Source organism: Saccoglossus kowalevskii, chromosome 1, assembly GCF_978046115.1.
Source record: "Saccoglossus kowalevskii chromosome 1, keSacKowa6.1, whole genome shotgun sequence".
NCBI lineage: Eukaryota > Metazoa > Hemichordata > Enteropneusta > Harrimaniidae > Saccoglossus > Saccoglossus kowalevskii.
The window spans coordinates 21,672,131-21,694,777 of NC_140641.1; the positions used below are offsets into that span (position 1 = coordinate 21,672,131).

At 37.7% G+C, this 22,647-nt stretch overlaps 3 protein-coding genes across 4 annotated transcripts in view; all 3 read right to left on the bottom strand.

Moving 5' to 3' along the window:
- Nucleotides 1-3,831: 3,831 nt before the first annotated feature.
- Nucleotides 3,832-4,200, bottom strand: LOC100370306 (histone H2A-like). Its single transcript, XM_002734114.1, has one exon. The coding sequence runs from the start codon at nt 4,198-4,200 to the stop codon at nt 3,832-3,834; it is 369 nt and encodes a 122-aa protein (XP_002734160.1).
- A 1,427-nt stretch (nt 4,201-5,627) lies between these two features.
- LOC100370456 (octanoyl-[acyl-carrier-protein]:protein N-octanoyltransferase LIPT2, mitochondrial-like) lies at nt 5,628-8,990 on the bottom strand. The gene is made up of 2 exons (XM_002734115.4): nt 8,428-8,990; nt 5,628-6,183 (listed from the first exon to the last, which is right to left on the bottom strand). The coding sequence occupies exons 1-2, from the start codon at nt 8,930-8,932 to the stop codon at nt 5,930-5,932; spliced, it is 759 nt and encodes a 252-aa protein (XP_002734161.1). The 5' UTR covers nt 8,933-8,990; the 3' UTR covers nt 5,628-5,929.
- Nucleotides 8,991-15,869: 6,879 nt separating this feature from the next.
- LOC100371515 (transcriptional coactivator YAP1) overlaps nt 15,870-22,647 on the bottom strand; it is a 40,174-nt gene continuing 33,396 nt past the window's right edge. For both annotated transcript variants that reach the window (XM_085499805.1, XM_085499804.1), the window contains exon 5: nt 15,870-21,063. In XM_085499805.1, coding sequence (XP_085355931.1) covers nt 20,843-21,063 — 221 coding nt within the window. In that variant the 3' untranslated portion in view covers nt 15,870-20,842. The remainder of the gene's footprint in view (nt 21,064-22,647) is intronic.

The following is a 22,647-nucleotide window of genomic DNA, read 5'->3' on the forward strand; positions in this document are numbered from 1 at the left end:
CTCCGCTCAAAAACAAGCAACATGTTTTTTGGCTGTTTCCATGGTGACATAAACGTGAAGCTGACGTCGGTTTATAACTAATACGAAGTTCGCAAACACAATTCAGTCTTTAGAAGTCACTTAGTTTAGTACTAGGACCACAGTTACTCTCTCCTAGTAGAGTTACTGTGCTAGGACGTATTCTGCTGTTACATTTATTATTTCCAACCGTTTTGCGATAGCATTTTTTAGAATGAAGCGTTTCCCGTAAATGCTGGAAAGCGAAATAATGAAATAACGAAATGGTAAATATTTACCTAAATTGTGTAGACCTTCATAAAAATATACTTCATAATGCAAAACACTAGTCACAGTGAGTAATTTAAATATATGACTCCTAATCGAAAAATATGACCACAGTCCAGAATTTCAGACGGATATTAAGCAACCTAAGAGCATATCAGAAGCATTTACTCTAAAATATAAAAAAAGAACTGCAGTCAAAAGTCAAGAATGCCAGCAAATAAATAACTCTGTCCCACAATCCTTTGTGCGCGTTATTACGGACACGCGCAAAAAACTGTACCACGCTTGTCAAATCTGGGTCAAATATACAGTACGCTACTATCTTGCCACAGATTGTTTAGTAGTGGAGTGTTCGGTGACCATTGAATTAGCCCGTGATTCATATTTTATGTGTATTAATTTATTCATCAATTTTCGTGACTGACAGTACTGCCCAAATTTTAGTCAAAAAACGCAACTGGTGAAACGGAAGAGCATCGCCAGGCGATGGACGCGCAGGGCTCTTTGGCAACGACCGCATATAGAGGTCAAAATACGCGTTCTATTTTTACGCGTTAAATTTGGCTCTTCCCTTTCGCCCCCTCCGGAATGTTCTACTTTTGCAGCCTAATAGCAGGTTTTTCGAAAAACGTCTAAAAAACACAAGAATTAGTAGAAATGTTCCTGTTTTGGGCGGATTATTGATAGAGAATAATGTCTTTATTACAAAAATGCTGAAAAACCGTGAGTTGTTGCCTTAGTTATTTTTTTATTGGCGAAAAACTGCGAACTCGGCAAATTTGGTTGCACAACTTCCCTTTATCATATACACCCAGCGACACCGATGCCAGCTGACTGTGTACAAAACTGGTAGGAGGTAATACATTTGGGGCGAAAGTATTCAAAAATCAGTTTTTGGATGTTGCAATGGCAGTGGTGGGCCAGGACTTTTTTCCAATTAGTGACGGCACGACCTACCTGTGAAGTATGAACAAAACCAGCCGAGCCGTTGCTGGTGAAAAGTTACCCCAACTTTAGGGTCAAATTTCTCGGTAATGAAAACAGATATCAAAAATTCAAATGGTAACTTTGTGCCCACACTCAAGCTGAGTAGAATGAGCTATGTTTGAAGTGTTTTATCCCAAATTTGTAGGAGGAGATACATTTGGCGCGAAGCTATACAAAAATCAGTTTTTTGGCTGTTGCTATGGCAACGGTGGTCCAAAAATTTTTTTCAGATTTTTCCTTATAACTAGGGTTAAGGTGTGACCTACCTGCCAAGTTTGAACGAAATCGGCCAAGCCAAAAAAGTCACAGAAGAAATAATACGTGAACACTGGAACACTGGAAATGTACACACACAGACACACACACACACAAAACGACAAAAGTGATTATAAGGGCAATCCTAGCGGAGCGGATCGCCAATAGAATGGTGGTATTGTACATATGTATCTCATATTCATAGGAATGCACACGATTCAATACACAACACTCACAAAAGTGCCAGTAAAATTGTGCATGTATCAGGGTTTTTTCTAGAAAAAAACTGCAAGAGGGAGCACTGCAATTCAGCGGCACCACCAAGTGGGGAGATAGGATTCTCCCAACCAGGGTGTTGAGTTTTTGATAATTCTAAGTTAAAATGGAGCATTCTGTGCCAGAATTACTGTCAGACATGTGATCACTAGTCAATCAGAATTTTATAATTGCCAAGGAATCTGCTCCCCGGGGTAAGGGCCGAATGGCCATAGCATGAGGGCGCTGCGCCTCTGTTTCTTTGTTTAAAAAATCTCTGCATGTACTATGGTACATACAGTATCATACATTGTTCTCTTCTCAATGAGAGCTGGGTTGAAGTTGGGTTAAACTGCTAATTAAATTGAAGTTACTAAATGTGGACATTCAACAAAAACTAAAATATAGGTTGCCCGTAACCGAAGTTCTGTTAATTGAACACCGAGTTACAATTTGGGCGTGGTTTCGCAGAAGTGGGCGTGGTTAATGAAATATTGGCGTGATTTGCGTAACTCAACAATTCAGCATCTCCTAATTAACATTACGATTAAGAGGTGTTAATTGTTATTTTCAGGATGCACGGTATTTGAATGACCGTTGAATGAATGTTGATCAAGATGGCATGATCATTCCCTTGTTTTTGTGAACTTTGTGTTGTATGTATACAAGGCCAACTGCCTACATAGCTTGACAGGGGTCGCGTGAGTTGCGCCCTCCGCAATGCTCCAAACCCAACACAGTCAGTGAGGTCTGATGCCGTTCGGCCGGCGAGAGCCTACTCACTGTAATGAAATATGAATGAATGTAAAGTTACGAGAATACCTCAAAGTATGCACGAAGACAGTACAGCTGGAGTATCGACCGACGCGCAGCATCTTTTCCTTCCAAGGATACACTATGGGAATGTCCGGTCAAACTCTGGTGGCAGCCATGTCTGTTTTTATTATTAGAGGACGCTTACGCGCGTAATCGTTCCATATTTGGAATTCGCATTTCCTAATATGGTAGGATGAAAATACCCCGTAAAATACTGCCAAATTACGGCACGCTGTAACGTATGGCGTTACGGTGACAGATGTATAATAATATGTGATATTTATTTGTAGTGTTATAGAAATGAATGGTGGGTTTTAAGTCAGTGATACTGATAGACTAGGAACCAATTACAAATGCTCATTGTATTTTGTAACTAGTTTATTGAAATGGTGTACACTGTATATCTCATATTTGCCATCCAGGCGCAATTCTTGTGAGAGAAATATTGTCATGCTTTTTTTTTCAGTCCGCATTGAATATGGGTGGCAAAGTTAATGATGGAGAGGAGCTTACTTTTCAGTGAATGATTAGTTTTAGTGGATTGGGTCACCGTAATAAAGAAAAGAGAAGATAGTTGCTGAAATAATATCTTTGCAAACTTTCTCTGGGAAAGAGCGACGGCACCTTGCCAGACGCGACAAGTGGAAACAACAAGCCCGTCGAAAATAAGACACATGGTTAGACCATGAGCAATATGATACGATCAATCATAATTATTCGAAATCATAACACACTTGAACGACATCCCAATATGTTGTCATTGGATTTACAAGTAGAAGAACACAAAACAAATGACTAAAAATCGACAAGGACAAAGCGAAACAACAAGTAAACAAGAGAAAGACGTATCGATCATATAGTGCACAGTCAACTGGCATCGGCGTGCCTGGGTGTATATGATATACACCCAGCGACACCGATGCCAGCTGATAGCACATATCATGGTGGTACATGATAATATGAAAATGCCAGGAGTTTCGAAAGAGCATACCCATTCTGCTCCATTTGTACACCAGTCGTTAATCATTCTCAGTCATATTCTTTATTCATTAGTTATTCGATGACGTCTACATATATTTACTTCGGACTTTGAGAAGAGAAAAAAATCACACAAAAATACAAATAAGCAAACTAAGCACTAATACATACTAAAACACGACGGTAGTTCTCTTTCTGAAGGATGTGGTGGCCCTGAAAAGGGCCGTTTGGTTTGTGTGTGCCGTGCACACTGGTTTACTTTTTCTTGGGCAGAAGTACCGCCTGAATATTTGGCAGTACACCACCCTGTGCGATGGTGACACCAGCCATCAGCCTGTTCAGTTCTTCGTCATTTCGTACTGCAAGTTGAACATGGCGAGGATTGATTCTCGTCTTCTTGTTGTCACGGGCGGCATTTCCAGCTAACTCGAGGATTTCAGCAGCTAAATATTCGAGCACAGCTGCCATGTAGACAGGGGCACCAGCGCCAATACGATTGGCGTAGTTACCTTTACGCAAGTAGCGATGACAACGGCCGACAGGGAACTGCAAACCAGCACGGGCGGAACGAGTCTTAGACTTGCCGCCCTTCTTCCCTTTACCACCTTTACCACGACCAGACATTGTAGATTAAATCTGTATGAATCTGAAGAATCAACAACCAGTATTGATGATGGCGCGAAACGCGGCGCTTTTTATAGTTGCCGTGCGGATTCCACGCGCTGGCAGCTTGTTTCATCAGCACCAATCAGAACAGTAACATTGTGTTGCTTCAACATGCGATGTGTTCTCTCACGTTCGCAATCTTCGAAAATTAAAACAGAATCCTTAATTTACATAATATTTGTAACAAAGTGGCGAATCACATTATTGCGTCTACATTTCATTCGTAAAAAGCCCGTCGTCGGTTGTACTTCTGCACATACGAGCTGACTCAAATTCGTGAAAACGAAAGACAAATTGGTTTTCCTATAATGCCGAAGCGGGCAGTTGCGGTGGACGGCTGCCTCCCACGGTTATGCTGACCGCAGCTTCACTGCTAGCCCTGCGTACACAGTTATGTGTGTACGAGGACGCATTTGGTTGATATATGTCGCCCACCACAGCCCTGCGTACCCCATTAGACATGATTAGACAATGTCAGGGAGCGCACCGGAGTTGGTGTGCAAGTTAAAAATACTAGTAAGTAGTTTCCCAGCCGAAATCGGTTGAAATGACGATAGTTATCCGTAACAACCATTACAAAATTTTCTGAAACTGAAATGTCTCAAAAACACCACTAGTAAAGACCAAACGCCACCATCACCAGTCCCAGACTTTATCTATCTAGGTACTCAGAACTGTGGTGGGCGACATCTAACATCCGAACGCGTCCCCTACCACACAGCACTGTACGCAGGGCAACTTCATTGCATGCCTATGACGACTTTCATTACCCACCGTGTCTGTTACATATATTACCCAGATATTCTTCCTACGTATAAAAGCCCTACGTTAGTTATATTATTATGGGTTACATTTATCATTAAAAATAAAAATCAGTAATTAATGTGCTTTATTATTTAACACCTAGTTTTATGCGAGTTGCTGAATTGTTCGAGTTACAGATATAGAGATACAAACATAGTTGAACTCTGGTGACCTTGCCCTTTGTTATATAATATTATTCCCTTTATCTTAGTTTGTTTCACTATGAATATGCAGTGTCATAATTAATTTTGAATACAAACAAGTTTTGGGATTGAAACAAAATTTTGTTTAACTATTTATTAAAGTTCAAGTTACTAAATATGTATGTTCGACAAAAACAAATGTATATTGCCTGTGACTGGTGTATATTAATAGAAAAAAAATGCACTATATTAAAAGACAATGTTAAATACTAGAAAACAATAATCAGTATTTTATTTTTTTCAAACTATACATTCATTCCATTATGCAATATTTTGACAGTATAACAAATAATAATAACCTCTCATTTGTTGTACAAGTGTTGTATATACAACTCGATACTATCGGCTAAGACCCACAAAAAACATTTTCCAAGTATGTTTATTTCATATCGTTCTTTATTAATTTTGAACCAAATACACACAGTTATCCATCTCATATCTTGATTATTTTAGAGGTTTTTCCCCAAAATACATGGACAAAATTATTCAGGTTTATTTAATTTTTTGGTGTTACGTGACAAATATTGAATTTGACATTCAAAGGATGAGGTTACTTTGCAATCTTGGGGACAAGTGAAGTGGACATTTGGACAATATCACAAAAGCTTAGATTGAAATACACCAGCAGCAAAAACAATATTGGTAGGATAACAACTATATATATATATTTGAGCAAAGACTCATGCAGGAAGTTTGTCCTGTTGAAACGCAGAACCATCCTCTGATTCAATGTGACAGTTGAATTCTGTCTCAAACGCTTTTAGAAAAAGTGGGGTGACCTCATCAATAGTTACATCTCTGCGTAGCTCTCTGGATAGCGAAGTAACACCTTTACCTACGATGCCGCATGGTACGATATGATCATACCAACTCAGATCGGTGTTACAATTCAAAGCTAAACCGTGTGAAGTAATGTAACGACTTGAATGGATACCTGTAAAAAAATATGAGAAAGTTGTCAGAGTGACTCACGGCAAGATGAGTTCAGTTGGGATGGAAATTGCATATTTGTTGGCAAAAAACATAAGTGTTAACCCTTCGGCCACCGAAGTCAACTTTTTTACCACTCACAAAATAAACTAGAACAGTGTTTCCCACATTTTGCCAAAGATTTTGGTAAAGGCCTGTAGCTAATAAGAAAGTATAACAATATAAATATGGGTAGAAGAAGTTTGAGATTTAATTGTCTTTTTTTTGCCATAATATTTGACAATCACAAATTTTGCAGGTTTAATCAATACATCAACAGAGGGCGCTGTGCAGTTGTAAAATAATTGGGGGGGGGGGGAGATTGGCTCTCACATTTTTTTGGTGCGCACACAGTGACCATAAAGATTCTAATATTTTGTTAGACCTAATCATATTTTAATCTTTCTAAAGAGGGTGTTAAAAACAGCAGTCACGGCATCAAGTGAAATGCACTGCTGATACAACAGTAGTATTTATGGTATTTATAACTTGAAATCCACAAATCAATTTTCAATATTTTCTCCATTTTTCCTTTCTAGAGCAAGATCACATATAGGCCATCGCACTTGTTTACGTTCTACGCATGTGCGCAGTGACTGGTTGACAACCATCGATCATTAGTACTTGAAGATAAAATAACGACTTTGCTCCCAGCTGTCGTTATTAAATATACATGTATGTTTTCTGTTAATGATACAACATGTGGGCAGATGGTGAGACTGTGTTGATCAGTGAATGAAGTTTGTTATCACTGTTGAACATCCTGGTTGGCAAAAATGTAAACAATGATGTCACAGACAGCCTATACATGTGAGCTAATATCACTGCAGAGTTGAAATTAAATTTGAAAACAAACTTTTTTTTTATTTTATATAATGTAAACCACTTTTATATCACTAATTCAGGTAGCCAGGGAAAAAGCTAAAGAGTGACAATTTCACTGAGTTTAAATTTCAGGCATATTCAGTGGGTTTTAAATTCATGGTTTTATCATTTAGATAATGTGTTCTATGCTAAATTTTACATATTCACTGGGTTTTTATTTTAATAGCTCATTTTCCAGTCAGCAAAATATGCAAAATTAAAACCCAGTTAATAGTTATCCCTTTTACAGTATTGGAATAATGTAGACAAATATGTAATTGCATCATAAGAATGGACACAGAATCACATCAATTAACGGTGTGTATAATATGCTTTTAGAACTTCTTATGTCATCAGAAGTTGCAGAATATGCGTCATCCTTTGCGGTACACTATACTTGAATATGGCAGCTGTGCATTCATTAAAATAAATGTAGCTATTGTAGGATCTTGCGTTTGAAATGAGATGGTTTCACCTTTCCATAATTGAACATTGAATCAAATTGACAATATATGCAAGCTATTTTTTTTTAAATACATTTAAGTACAATTATACATTTTGATATTTCAAATAACAGAAACATGTGACCATATGAAGTGACATGATCTATTGTAAATACAGGTAAGTAATTAATTCAGTTGTTTGATAAGCGACTGTGATCGGATGTCATTCAAAGAAAGAAAAAAACATGAATTGTAAACAGATGGGCTACCATATACGAGGTAAGCTGAAGTATAGTGCATTGTCAATCATGTGTTATGGAACTTGAAGGGGTATGGAAGCACTTACAAACATGAAATGTACATGCACCCAAATTAGTAGCATTTTTTCATAACAATTTACATGCAGCTCATAGCCGTGGTTTCGCAGCGTCTTTGGTCCGGAAAGGTATTTTGTTTTGTCTGTCAATATACACATCATTGGTAGGGTCCAGCTGTATACAATGATGTGTATATAATTGACAGACGAAGCAAAATACATTTCCGGACCAAAAAACGTCACAAAACCACGACTAGTCATACATGAGAGCAAATACAAACAACTTAGCTCTGTTTTTGTTAGCCACCCTGAACGTTTGCCATTGCAAGTAAAATTAATAGGAATGTGAGCTTATACAGTGTAGAATACTGTAAATGCATTTATTATTTATGGGGTTCAAACTTCGTTATTTTCACTGATAAGTAAAACCCGCTAAATTGAAAACCATGTGAACATGTAAAATAATAATAGAACTCCCCAATTCCCTACACAATTGGCAAACAAAAAAAGTGAATATGTTCAAAATGTCAAAATAGTGAAATTGAAAGTCAGTGAAAAATAAATGCTTTTATAGTATACAACTTACCTATTGCTGCAACCTTATTATCTTTTATCCAGACACCAGTGTGTGGAGACGTGTTTGAAACCAATCCAAAACTAGTGCTCATTCTAATAACACATTTTTCTAACTGGCAAACGTACCACCGTATACTCTTCGTGTAACGAGCTAAATTCAGTATAGGATATGCCACCATCTGACCGGGTCCGTGAAATGTAATCAAACCACCACGATCAGTGCGGAAAAAATCGGCACCCAATTTTTTCAACCGTTCCTCTTCTGAGACAGGGTAATCTTTTGTCCGTATTCCAACTGTATAAACGGGATTGTGTTCACAAAGAAGTATAACGTCCTTTGGTTCTTGGGTGATGTCGTCGCCATTCAATACTGTTGTTTTGGTAGTACGGGAACGCATGTCCCGGAGAAATTTCAACCGTTTAAAAACCTCTTTTCGCTGTACACCCCAGGCTTCTGCATATCCTATTCTACCCAAATTTCGTACTAAGACCTTAGAATTTGATGCGGCGGACATGTTTGTTTGCAGGAAAATAAAAAAAGCTTCACAGTTTCAAAAAAAGTACACAACCGTGGATGGAGCCATTTTGAATGAAGCATGACGGGCAAAAAACAAAGTTAGAAACACAAATATTTTGGAGGGGGCGCTCTGTCAAGAACACATGGTACTGATAATGAAGTCTGCGTCACAGCAGTTTGGTAAAAAGATTTGGCAACATTTTTACCAACAAGGGAAGAAGCGTTACAGTAAGTCGACCAAATGTGGCAATTACCTGTAACGATACTATCAGGAATACAAGAGAAAAGACATGATTCAGAGATAATTATTTTGCTTTGGGGCCAATCTGATTAAATGACTGTATGTATGTACTACCGGTATTGTACTCGGTGTATTTCTTTATATTACATAGTACATTTATTTCTTTTTTATTATATTTTTTTTTGTTATTTTGTACTTATTACGTACACATTTCTTTCTATTATCATAGCTCCTGCCTTCTGGACTTTCGCGGTTTCCAACACCTTAAAAAAGTACTACCAGAAAATAAATTAAAATAATATAAAATCTATAATATATATATATATATATATATATTTTAAAAATTGGAAAAGTGATAAAATAAGCTTAAACAAGTACCTTATTTTAATCAGATTGCTTTGAATCCTAAGAAAACAATATCACAACGTTCAAAACGAGTAATTAGGGATGAAATTAGGATTACTTATGGATGGTAATAATTCAAACCGAAATTGTACTTCGTAGTATATATAATTTATTCACTGGGATATCAAACATAGATTAATATTGTCGTATGATTACATAATGCTACCACCTGGTCCCAGTTTTGTGTAGTTTTTTTTGAAATGGAGATCGTGCTATGGGTAAATAAAAGCCGAAATGAAAGTGGTGTTCAAATATTTAACATTTTGTTAAAACTCATGTCAATGTGGCTACTTCAAAAATGTGATTAGTGTCAAGCTTTTTTTTTTAGCAAGGAACTTTCTTTCTTTTATGTGTTATTTTTTCAGATCTGCACCACACTCAGCGGCACCGTTTGTCCAGTAGCTTACCCTTTTTCACGTCGATGGGTGGTCTGTAATGTTGACTTTAAAATATTGTAAACTACAAGTTCCCATACATTACATTTAAAGGTCATCTGAATACAGCTGTCCGATGACTGAGTCTTGTGTTTCCAAACAAAAATCTTGATAAATGCGGCAGGTTATCATTTTCCATAAAATAAAACCCTCGTCTGAAAGCAAAACATGACAGTATGTGTTCGATCATAGTTCCTACGCTAATATACCTATTCATCAAAAGAATACTGCATTTGAGGTTGCAACCAAAACAATATTTTACGATTATAAATCACCATACCATATGTTTTTTAAATGCATTCTCAGACAAAAAAAAGACATCGACATTTAATTAAGGATATATATATATATACTTTGAATAAACCCCCCTATACAGATTAATTATAATAATGAATTTTTGAATTTCCCTCCAGTGAAAATTCTTGATCCGCCACTGCTCGATATAAAGAGGGTTGCACACTTAAAAGTCCTTTTATACTTTTCGAAATATATATATATATCAATGTTATTATTTTGTACCATTTTGAACATATTAATTTTCAAAAGTTTATGTAGCTCGACTTGTTTGCGGCTCCAAAACAAGTACCTGCATACGCGATAAATGTCGCTACGCAGTTTTCTGTACACTATTTTTGACTTAAAAAAATGAATTCAGGATGGAAAAAAGGGTGGTTATACTTATTAGCATATAATATCTTATCGTCTGAAAAACAATATCAATAACACTAATTAGCACAAAATCGGATAAAAACTGTTCAGATTCAGACTATTTAATCTTTAATGGTTTTACATGAAATAATGTTAATAAACGCATATTAATTCAGCTTTCTGAATATATAACCATCTTCGCTAGCCAAGGCCTGGGTCCACCGTTGAGTTCGTGACACCGTGCGGTTCGGACGGGTGCGTTATCATGATGTGTCCTGTTAATTCGGAGATAGAGATACTGGTCCTATCAGATACGGGGGGGGGGGGTTCTTGGCCGCCGATACAGTATAGGTGTGTAGCCCGCAGTGCTAAACCCAGAGCCCATTTTAGACCAACTTGAACCAAAAATGTATACCCCATCAACAGTTGTCCGGCATACCCCATAACGCAATGTATGATGGGAGACACTGAATGCCATGAAAGGTCGAAGGGCACACACACAGCATAATATATTTATGAAAATTGTTGGGAAAATCCGGAAAATGACACGAAATGCAAAAACAAGTTAAAATAGTGTTTGAAAAAATAAAAACCCATTTTCAGCCCCATGCCGATTTTACAATCGGTCATTCTTGTACAGGGGGTACAGACGAAAATCCCTGAAATTTGTGGATTCCATTTTAGACCAGATGGCTGAAAAAACTTGAACACCGCCTGGCAAAGGGCGGCACATCTACGTAAGATAAATTGCAGGAAGCCCCCCCCCCCCGGTCAGATATCAGCATTGAAATAACATTACAACAAAATATATTATACATGTGTTGATAGGAGGGTGTCATATATTCTCCGAAAACATGACTACCTTCCACTTTTAAGTTGTTTTGGTTCAAAATATTTTAGCAAATTCATACTGAATATAATCATGTGAAGCTAAAAGCTCCTAATAAACCCATTACCGTATCCATTTTGTTCTACATTTAGTACGGCAGTTATTTCATTGATTTAGTCTAAGTTAATAAACTTTTATTTCCAGGGTGTGATTTCTTTAAAGAGGTCATTTAATGATACATAACTTGATTTCCACAATGGTGAGTTTGATAACGTAATACCCCTTTTCCTCCCAGGATATCCTATCCAGTGTGACCTTTGCATGGGGGCATCAACAAATTGCTCTAAAGGTCAAACACCCCCCAGATTCAGAAAATCGAAATTGTTGAACATATACACATATTTATTGTAAGAGCTAGTCAATCAGCTTTTACGTGTATATCGCATCGAGTTGCATTTGAAAAGCTTGGAGTACATCACGCAACTGTTACGAGGTGGAAAAAGAGTGGACATATACGTAGATCCCACTAGTCATGGTGTTATCTCCCTAGCTCACCATTCGTGGTGAGATCTCCCCTAGCTCACCATTCGCCATTATCCGTGAGATATCGCTGCCCACCATTCATGGTGTGATCTCCCTAGCTCACCATTTGTGGTGTGATCTCCCTGGCCCACCATTCGTGGTGTGATCTCCCTAGCTCACCATTAGTGGTGAGACCTCCCTGGCCCACCATTCGTGGTGTGATCTCCCTAGCTCACCATTCGTGGTGATATCTCCTGGCCCACAATTCACTGTGTGATCTCCCTAGCTCACCATTAGTGGCGAGATCTCCCTGGCCCACCATTAGTGGTGTGATCTCCCTAGCTCATCATTCGTGGTGTGATCTCCCTGCCCTCCATTCATGGTATTATCTCCCAAGCTCACCATTCGTGGTGCGATCTCCCTAGCTCACCATTCCTAGTGTTATCTCCCTACCACGCCATTCTCGGTGTGATATCCCTCCCACCATACATGGTGTGATCTCCCTAGCTCACAGTTCGTGGTGCGATCTCCATGGCCCACCATCCATGGCGTTATCTCCCTAGCTCACCATTCATTTTGTTATATCCCAAGCTCACCATTCGTGGTGAGATCTCCCAGGCCCACCATCCATGGTGTTATCTCCCTAGCTCACCATTAGTGGTGAGATCTCCCTGGACCACCACTTGTGGTGAGATTCCCCTAGCTCGCCATTAGTGGTGAAATCTCCCTGGCCCACCATTCGTGGCGTGATCTCCCTACCTCATCATTCGTGGTGTGATGTCCCTGCCCACCATTCATGGTATTATCTTCCTAGCTCACCATTCGTTGTGCGATCTCCCTGGCCCACCATCCATGGTGTTATCTCCCTAGCTCACCATTAGTGGTGAGATCTCCCTGGCCCACCACACGTGGTGTGATCTCCCTAGCTCACCATTAGTGGTGAGATCTCCCTGGCTCATCATTAACGTGGTTTGATCTCCTTGCCTACCAGTCATGGTATGATCTTCCTAGCTCACCATTCGTGGTGCGATCTCCCTGGCCCACCATCAATGGTGTTATCTCCCTAGCTCACCATTAGTGGTGAGATCTCCCTAGCTCATCATTCGTGGTGTGATCTCCTTGCCCACCATTCATGGTATTGTCTTTCTAGCTCACCATTAGTGGTGAGATCTCCCAGGCCCATCATTCGTGGTGTGATCTCCCTGGCCCACCATTCGTGGTGTGATCTCCCTAGCTCACCATTAGTGGTTAGACCTCCCTGGCCCACCATTCGTGGTGTGATCTCCCTAGCTCACCATTCGTGGTGATATCTCCTGGCCCACAATTCACTGTGTGATCTCCCTAGCTCACCATTAGTGGCGAGATCTCCCTGGCCCACCATTCGTGGTGTGATCTCCCTAGCTCATCATTCGTGGTGTGATCTCCCTGCCCACCATCCATGGTGTTATCTCCCTAGCTCACCATTAGTGGTGAGATCTCCCTGGCCCACCACTCGTGGTGTGATCTCCCTAGCTCACCATTAGTGGTGAGATCTCCCTGGCCCACCATTCGTGGTGTGATCTCCCTAGCTCATCATTCGTGGCGTGATCTCCTTGCCCACCATTCATGGTATTATCTTCCTAGCTCACCATTAGTGGTGAGATCTCCCTGGCTCACCATTCATGGTGAGATCTCATGGCCCACCATTCATGGTGTTATCTCCCTAGCTCACCATTCGAGGTGAGATCTCATGGCCCACCATTCATGGTGTTATCTCCCTAGCTCACCAATAGTGGTGAGATCTCATGGCCCACCATTCACAGTTTTATCTCCCTGGCCCATCATTCATGGTGTTATCTCCCTAGCTCACCATTACTGGTGCGAGCTCCCTGGCCCACCATTCATGGTGTTTTCTGCCTAGCTCACCATTTGTGGTGAGATTTCCCTGGCCCACCATTCTTGGTGTTATCTCCCTAACTCACCATTCGTGGTGAGATTTGCCTGGCCAACCATTCGTGGTGATATTTCCCTAGTTCTTTATTCATGGTGCAATCTCTTTAGCCAGTCATTCATTGTGTGATCTCCCTAGTAGCTCACCATTCGTGGTGAGATCTCCCTGGCCAACCATTCATGGTGTTATCTCCCTAGCTCTCCATTCATAGTGTGATCTTCCTAGCTCTCCATTCGTGGCGAGATCTCCCTGACCCACCATCCATTCATGGTGTGGCCTCCATAGCTTCTCATTTGTGGTGTGATCTCCAAGCTTCCCATTTTTAATGTGATCTCCCCAGCTTCCCATTATTAGTGTGATCTCCCTAGCTTCAAATTCATAGTGTGATCTACCTAGCTTCCCATTATTAGTGTGATCTCCCTGGATTCCTGCTCTTTGTGTGATCTCCCTAGCTTCAAATTCATAGTGTGATCTACCTAGCTTCCCATTATTAGTGTGATCTCCCTGGATTCCTGTTCTTTGTGTGATCTCCCTAGCTTCAAATTCTTAGTGTGATCTACCTAGCTTCCCATTCTTAGTGTGGTCTCCCTAGCTTCCCATTCTTAGTGTGATCTACCTAGCTTCCCATTCTTAGTGTGGTCTCCCTAGCTTCCCATTCTTAGTGTGATCTACCTAGCTTCCCATTCTTAGTGTGGTCTCCCTAGCTTCCTATTCTTAGAGTAATCTTCCTCGTTCAGCTTTTGTGGCATGATCTCCCAACAATGAAGGACGCTCTCCACTCTCAAACTTGGAGGTATCCAAACATGGTTGGTGAACATATTTATAAAAGCAAACAAAGGTTGAGGAATAACTCTTATTTGCTGACGGAATTGAAGACAGGGAATAGCAAATATTGAATGGTGTTGATATGTAAATTAGCTTATTAAAGAAGCACCTTGTATGGCTGATAAAACTCTGAGGTGCGAATCATGTTCTGATTCACAAATTGAAGTTTATAACACTAACAAAACATTCTGGAAATATCAAAACATAGAGAGAGAAAAATTAATTATAAATCTGCGACCTGTCCCAAAGCATGTTTGTACCAAGATTCGTTTAAATGTGTATAGCAGTTCATGACATACCAGTGGAGAGGTTTAAAAATGACAAATTAAACATGCATGAATGTCAACCAAGGACTACTCAGGTCTGTGCATTATCTCAAAGCAGATACATGTATGTACAAAGTTCCATTTAAATCCTATGAATGGTTCTTGAGATGTCGGTGAAACCAGACAGACAGACAGACAGACAGACAGACACACACACACAAGGTTGACTGCAGAAACTCCCATTGAGTGCTTCACAAGTGGGAGTCAATTTAGAAAAGGGTAGTCCTTAAAGGGTGGTGGTCGTCCCGCCACGTCATATTTGATATGGGTTTCATAGCTACGTATATAACACATGTAAAATACATTGTTTGTTTACATGAAATTTGAACACGCTCTGTGCGACAATCATCACCCAAGCTTGTTTTAGTTTTGATAGTCAATGACACAGATCTCAATTAGGTTGTCGTTTTGACTGAAATCAAAACCTTAATTTTGTTTGCAAGATACTAGAATGATTTTTTTCTCACATAAATATTAGTGTTATCACATTCAGAAAAGAATACAAGAGCATTTGTGGCGAGTGAAAGTAAATCATATGGTTTTGTTTTTTTCAATTCCAGAAGAAAAAAAACATTTCAAATGTTGGACAAGAATTTGTTTATCATTCATCCGTCACTACGAAAGAAGCACAAACTCGTCTTTACAACGGGTCTCAAAAGACTGGGGTGCACGAAAAACAAAACAAAAACATGACATTAATTAACTCTCAACACATCAACTGAGCTGAGCAGGAACCGAACGCATCAAAGACAACAAATCACTACATTTTATGGTGTTTTTATTTACAAAATCTGTTTTATTGTGTTTAACCCATAGTGGTGTAACTGCTATATTGTTAAGACAATAATCGTTACATAAAAGTTCACTGTATAAAATCTGTTCTGTGTGTGTGTATGTGTGAGGTATAAAGACTAAAGTTGGTGGATACAATTCGTAACACTGTCTTTGGCAACTGTCTTCTTATACTACACGGTTATGGAAGAGAAAATACATCTCAATGTCAAACCCTATGAATTAAATATAATGTACCATGTGACAAGCAAAAACAGGAATGCATGCATAAGTACTTTCACCTTCGCAAAGTATTAGATTAAAAGAAAAAAAAAATCGGTATTTCTCTTAGTCTCGCTGCGAAACGTCTGGGACAAGTGAGTGGGTTTTGCTCTACCCTGCACCCCTGGGCAGTAATAAAACAGCCTACCAATATATATTAATTTCTCAAAGTAGTGTTGCTACGGCAACCTCCAAAGTAGCAGAAGTAATAACAATAGATTGTACATTCACCCATAACTTGAACCCTGTATAAGTAAAGTAATTTAAAATTGATATTAAAAAAAAAAAAAATTTTTTGTACACCTGATAATCCACTGAAAAAGAGACCGCAATATATTCACCAGATAGCCAGGCATAAAGAGGCAAAGAAAAGAAAGAAAAAAAACAAGACTGAAAAAAAATACAAAAAAAACCCATAAATATATGTAGTTTGCTAATAAAATCGTTTTCAGAAATGTACATTATTAGTTGAAGGCACGGCTTTAAAATTAGAAAAGCATAAAAAAAAAATATGACTCAAGTTTATGGTGATACTACATAGAGTATAATACAAGGAGCCGTATTGTTATTATTAATTAATGACCTCTGACCCGTCACTATAACAACATGACCAATTTCAACTTTCACCTTAATGTATAAATTTAAAAGTGATCACACTGTGATATTAGTAAAATTCAACCCCATCGCTATGGCAACCACCCTCTCCCCCATTTCATACATATATAAGATTACACTTCATAGTATTCCAATACAGTGATCATTAATTACTCAACTTTGACCCCATCACTAGGGCAACATATAGCCCAACACAAACCACAGTGCATAATTCCAGTACTGTAACACAGAATTACCACGATGTACATTAATTACATAATTAATCAGTCATTTTATAATATAAAGGTATGATTGAGTTTACAGATGCAATATTTGTTCTATTGAAAGCATTTATAAACCAGAATCATTAACATAAACAATGCATTTATGTAAACACATGTGCTACTAAAAGGGCAAATATGATAAATGGTACATGGACTGATAAATCAAAACCGTTTTTTATTTCACTTAGTGCCACCCACATTGCTGACCAACCTTATTCCACAGAACAACAAAACAATAACTTTTTGATGACACTCCCTGTTACTTGCGACTAAAACCTGGGATGTTTCTATTTTACTGAACATACAGAATCAGAGTAACAGCCATTTATTTAATTCTAAAAGGCCCTGCTGTTTCGCCATTTTTTATAAAGGTACTATGAAAGAGCATTTTTTTTGTGTGTGAATAGTTTTTGAGAAACACGTCCTTATATTTTTTTTTAAATTTTTAGGCCCTGATTTGTCACCAGCCTACAATTTGAGATATGGCATATTTCTACCATAGGAATCTATGGTAAAAGCCTAATACTGACAATAAAATACAACCATCATTTTCACCCCAAACTTCAAGTCAAGATCCATTACATTGCTTGGGAGTAACATTTATTGCATAATGAATAAATTCTGGGTACTGTAGAATACTTTATTTTCGCTTGGAATTTATTTTCGCTGAATGGATGATTCAGTGAAAATAAAATCCAGCGAATATACTTTTTTTCCTATATTTCACATTAAATTCATCAAAAATCAGTGAAAATAAGTTCCATACAAAACGCCAAAAAAGCCTTTTCAGCAAAAATTAATTCCAGCGAAAATAAAGTATTCCACAGTAGACCTTTTCACTACCAATTCCCTCTTTACACAGTAAATTCACAAAAACGTCTTATTTATAGCCTGCACTTTCCTTCAGAAGACGAACAAAAATAGCCAAATTTTTTGAATAAAAACTGAAAATTGACTCAAATTTTATCTGTTGGCTCCAAAATTAGGGTTCATTTCCAGAAATATTGAAGAATATAAGAAAAAAGGTGCCAACAAAATTGGGTGAGAAAGTCTGGTGGTGTAAAGGTTAATTGGAGTTTGAAGTTATTTTTATGAAATTATCATAAAAATCTAAAAAAGTGATACAATATTGGGTACGAAACAATTGATTTGATCGATATAAATTTATTGTGCTTAACCAAACAAGTACGCTATGAATACCAAAATATATTGAATCATAATTACATAATTTGGTTTTATATACTTAGTCCTGCACATTGTAAATCACCAATGATTCTTTTTTTTTTTTAAAGTGAACCTGTTCCATCAATCTGTGTTCATCCTACATCCCCCAGAGAAAATGACCATATGCAACAATTTTCTCGTCAGCCATTCAAATTTTCAATATTATAATTCACCATAATTTTTGACCAAGGTTTAGAAAATCAATTAAGTCCCTGAAAGACGTGTTACGTAAATTTAAGTAACCCTTGTGAACTTTTGAACTGTCCCACTTCTCAACTAGTTTAATCTGGTCAGCCATGATGACAGGAATTAATTACATGGAAACCTAGGGGGTGGAGATAACTTTGAAATGAAGCTGTGATTAAGTGTCAGTTGGCAGAAAAGAAAAAAACATTAATTAAAAATTACTTTTTTGCATTTTAAAAACAAATTGCCATCAGTTGTGATTTGATAGACTTATCAACAATCTGCCAGCTTATTTCATAGACTGGGATCACTTATTCGAACGAGGTAATAATTTGAGAGGACCCCTTAAACTGTTTCAGCAACCAGATCCCAACTTCTGAAATTACAAGGTGGCTGACAGCTGAGAGTCTATGAGGTGACCTTCTACAGTGGGGACCAACTGAGAGTATAGTTAGTTAGTCCCTTCACATCCAGTATGGCCAAGAGACATTATTTTTCCAATTTATGAAAAGAATAGGTCGAGGGTGAATTCCACTTTTAAAGACAAATTAAACATCCCAAAAATAAGTTGGGATATCTACCGGTAATTGTTGCGTCGCTTGAAAAAGAACACAAATCCACCTCCAATTATTATGGAACTAGTAGGTTAGTTGTAAGTTTTACCCTGATTGGTCAAAAGCTTTTTAGGGTGAACACAGATTTAATCAGAAATGTCAAAGTCTGTTTATTATGAATTGATTACTTAGCCCGACTGTTCACGTACACAATAGTGTATCACTAGTGACAATAGATTTTCACCCCAATTTTCAAACACAACTTCATTGCATATCTGCAATCAGTTTAGCAGTAAATAGCATACAGTGTTAGTGATGGGCATATTTAAAAAAAAAAAAAAAAAAAAAAACAATAAAAAAAATGGTGAATGTTTTTTTTTTATTATTTGAATAGAACTGTGGCATTAATCTGGTGGCTATTTACGGAGACATGCAAGATTGAATTCTTTATGTAGAGTTGAAATGACGAGAAGGAAAATTGACAAGTATTGACAATTTCAAATCTGTGGAAGCAGGAGACGCGTAACAAATCGTTGATTTGTTTTCTACATGCTTCAACGTATTTTGATACAAACCATCTTTAAAATCATCAATATATTCTCGTACATAAAAATATGATAAATTAAGAATTCAATTTAACACTCTCCTTATCAGTGCAATTCTGTCCATATTTCATAAATTAACATTTGACGTTGATCAAATTGATATGGGAAGTTTCATTTTGTTTTTGAAAAAAAGTTGTGATTGGTTGTGAATAGGTTAAAGAATCCCCCCCAAATTAAATAGGATGACCCATCAATGGAAGCATAGGATAGGGCTAAACCATTACATGGTGATAAAAACATTTGTTTATTTATAAAATAGCTATCTTAAAAAATATTAAATAAGATTGGCTTCACTCAATGCAGAAGAAGAGCACATCAAAAGAGATTAAACAAATCTGTGGGAGGGAAACTTAACATAAACTAATATTAAAATACAACATAGGCCTCTCCCATGATTGACAATCCCCCCTACAGGCACAATGGTACAGTCAAACTATCAAAATTAAAAGATTGAACCATTTTTTTCATAGGTGAGACAGCTAGCTTGAGTCAGCACTTTTTAATTGGCTGGCAGTGTCTTGAAGGCACATCGTGAATAAGGCAACATATTTGCATATGACTCACAAGGAATGTATTCACCATCCATTATTTTTTTTATTTTTCTCATTTCCGTAAAATCTAGAGTTTGGAAGCCAAATTATTGCTTGAGAATACAATGCAGTCTTATACTGCCTATTAATTTAATTTTCATCTAAAAACGTTTTTTTTTCTTAAAAAAACAAATTCATTTGGAAATTTAGTAACTTTTGTTTTAAAACATAATACAAACTAATTTATGTTGAAAGAAAAATGTTTTATGTATACGGTAAAAACTGAAAAAATTCTAAAAAAAAAAAACGACAAAAACTTGTATATATATACACGGCATAGTGTCTAAATAATGGTTTGGAAGACCCTAGATGAAAGAGCTGAACTTGATCACCTCTAAGAACAGTTGACAACGACATCGACAATGCTGATGCCATCGGACGTAAATTTTCCATTCAATTTTTTTTGGGGGGAAAGGTATATAATACGGAAGAAAAAAAATGGGGTTATCCCTAAATTTGACAGAAATATATAAGCCATGGAACTACAGGACTGTACAATTCATATTTACAAAAGTGAGTACTTTGAAAAACGAAAAAAAAAAAAAAATGTGAAAAAAAAAAAATCACATTTGTTGTTTTTTTAAATTTCACAAGTTCATTCATACTGTTATATAAGTACACGGAATAAGAATGATAAGATCATTCTATAATATTCAAATCACAGCCAGGTTAAAAAGTTTTCAATTTTGTGAGGTGAAAGGACTGCTTCAACGTCAGTCAAGATATCAGAACTAAGTGCTTCTTGTAAGCTTGGCACAAGATCATCCCCTTCCTCATCTTCCAGACTGCCTATATCAACATTGGTCCCCTGCATACTTTCCAGGTAATCATTCATGGGTGTTTGAATGGGTGTGGCAGCATTCATATCCGGTTTTCTCTCTGTTAATGATAAAAGTGGGATTATTAATATCATATTACTATTACTTATTATTTTTTTTTTGTGCCAGATGACAGTTCCGGACATTGAATGTCAATGTTGTCTCTCCTGACTTTTTTTGTATATGCAAATGCTAGTACTGACACATAGTGCATATTCCTGTTTGGGACAACATGACAGGGCTGTGTAGCCATCTCCCTATCAAATGGCAATTTTAATGCGCTATCCTGGTGTTAACCAGGCTTGGTCGAACACAAGAACCTGTGGACCTTAACCAAGGTTCCCCCAAAGTTGCTTTTGTTAGTGAATGAATCTCGGCCAGTGGAATAGGCCTTCCCATTGAGTCTGTGGCACACTCACCCGGGGTAGGGGTCTACCCTTTTAGGTGTTCAGCCTAAGGTAGGACTTGAACTTGGGTCTACCGGTCATGAGTCTGATGCAACAACCACTATAATACTACCAGTCACCGGTTGATTACGTGATATTGATCCACTGGGTACAAGCCACGATTTACTATGTTTATTAGTCCTGATGGAAAATATTCCAGTGCCATAATATTATTTAAGTCTATTGCATTTTTAGGGGTCCAAGCCTGTAGGGCGTGGCCCCTATTCTTATTGTCCGTTTTTTTCTTCTTTCTTCCGTAACTTTTTTCGTCGAGCCGTTTGAGAAAACTGCTGAACCAAATAGTCTGAAAATGCTCTATACTGATAGTCTCTAATGTGAACTGGTGCAACATGCTTTCAGAATTTTGATTGGTCAATTAGTTTGGCAGCATATTGGATTGAAATAAAAGTGGCTGTTTGACCACTTTCTGAGGGTCTAGGCATCTAGATTTTTTTATGGTATATTACAACTCATGTGTGATAGATATCAGCAATAAAAACTTTAGCGGTCATGTGACTTTTCTCACCATTTTGTTTTTCTTAAAAACGGTAAAAAACACTTAAAAATCTTCTTCTTCAGAACCACCGAGCAGAATGCTCTCATATGTAGTATTTAGCTTCTATATATGAAACCCATTTATGTTTGAAAAAATTATTACGATTGGTCACGTGGTTTGGCCACCATTTTGGATTTCTTCTAAACAGAAAGTAGTTTTTTACTCTGGCAACACTTGAAGAATTATTTTCAATTTGGCTTCATGGCATCTGTATATCAAACCTTTTCAGAAACCTAAAAAAGATTTCAGATCAGTCACATGGTTTGGCTGCTATCTTGGATTTTAAGCAAAATTGACCAAAAGTTTGGGCATTTGTTTCTCAGAGGTGATTCAACCAATCTAGATGTATTTATATTTACCATGCCTGGCCTTAGCTCCATATGAGAAAAATAATATTATTTTGATCAGTCACGTGGTTTGGCCGCCATCTTGGATTTTGTGAAAATAGAAATTATGCAACTACATGTTTTGTATTAGTCTGATTTCTTTCAAATTTTGTATGTGCATTTGTGTCATCAGATGCATCATTTTGCCCCAATAGCACACTGCTAGGCCATGTGGCTGGGCACCCATGGGGTGGGGGCTTCTAACCTCATTAATATGCATAACTGTTATAACTCAAGCACTGTTGTAGTTAGGATGA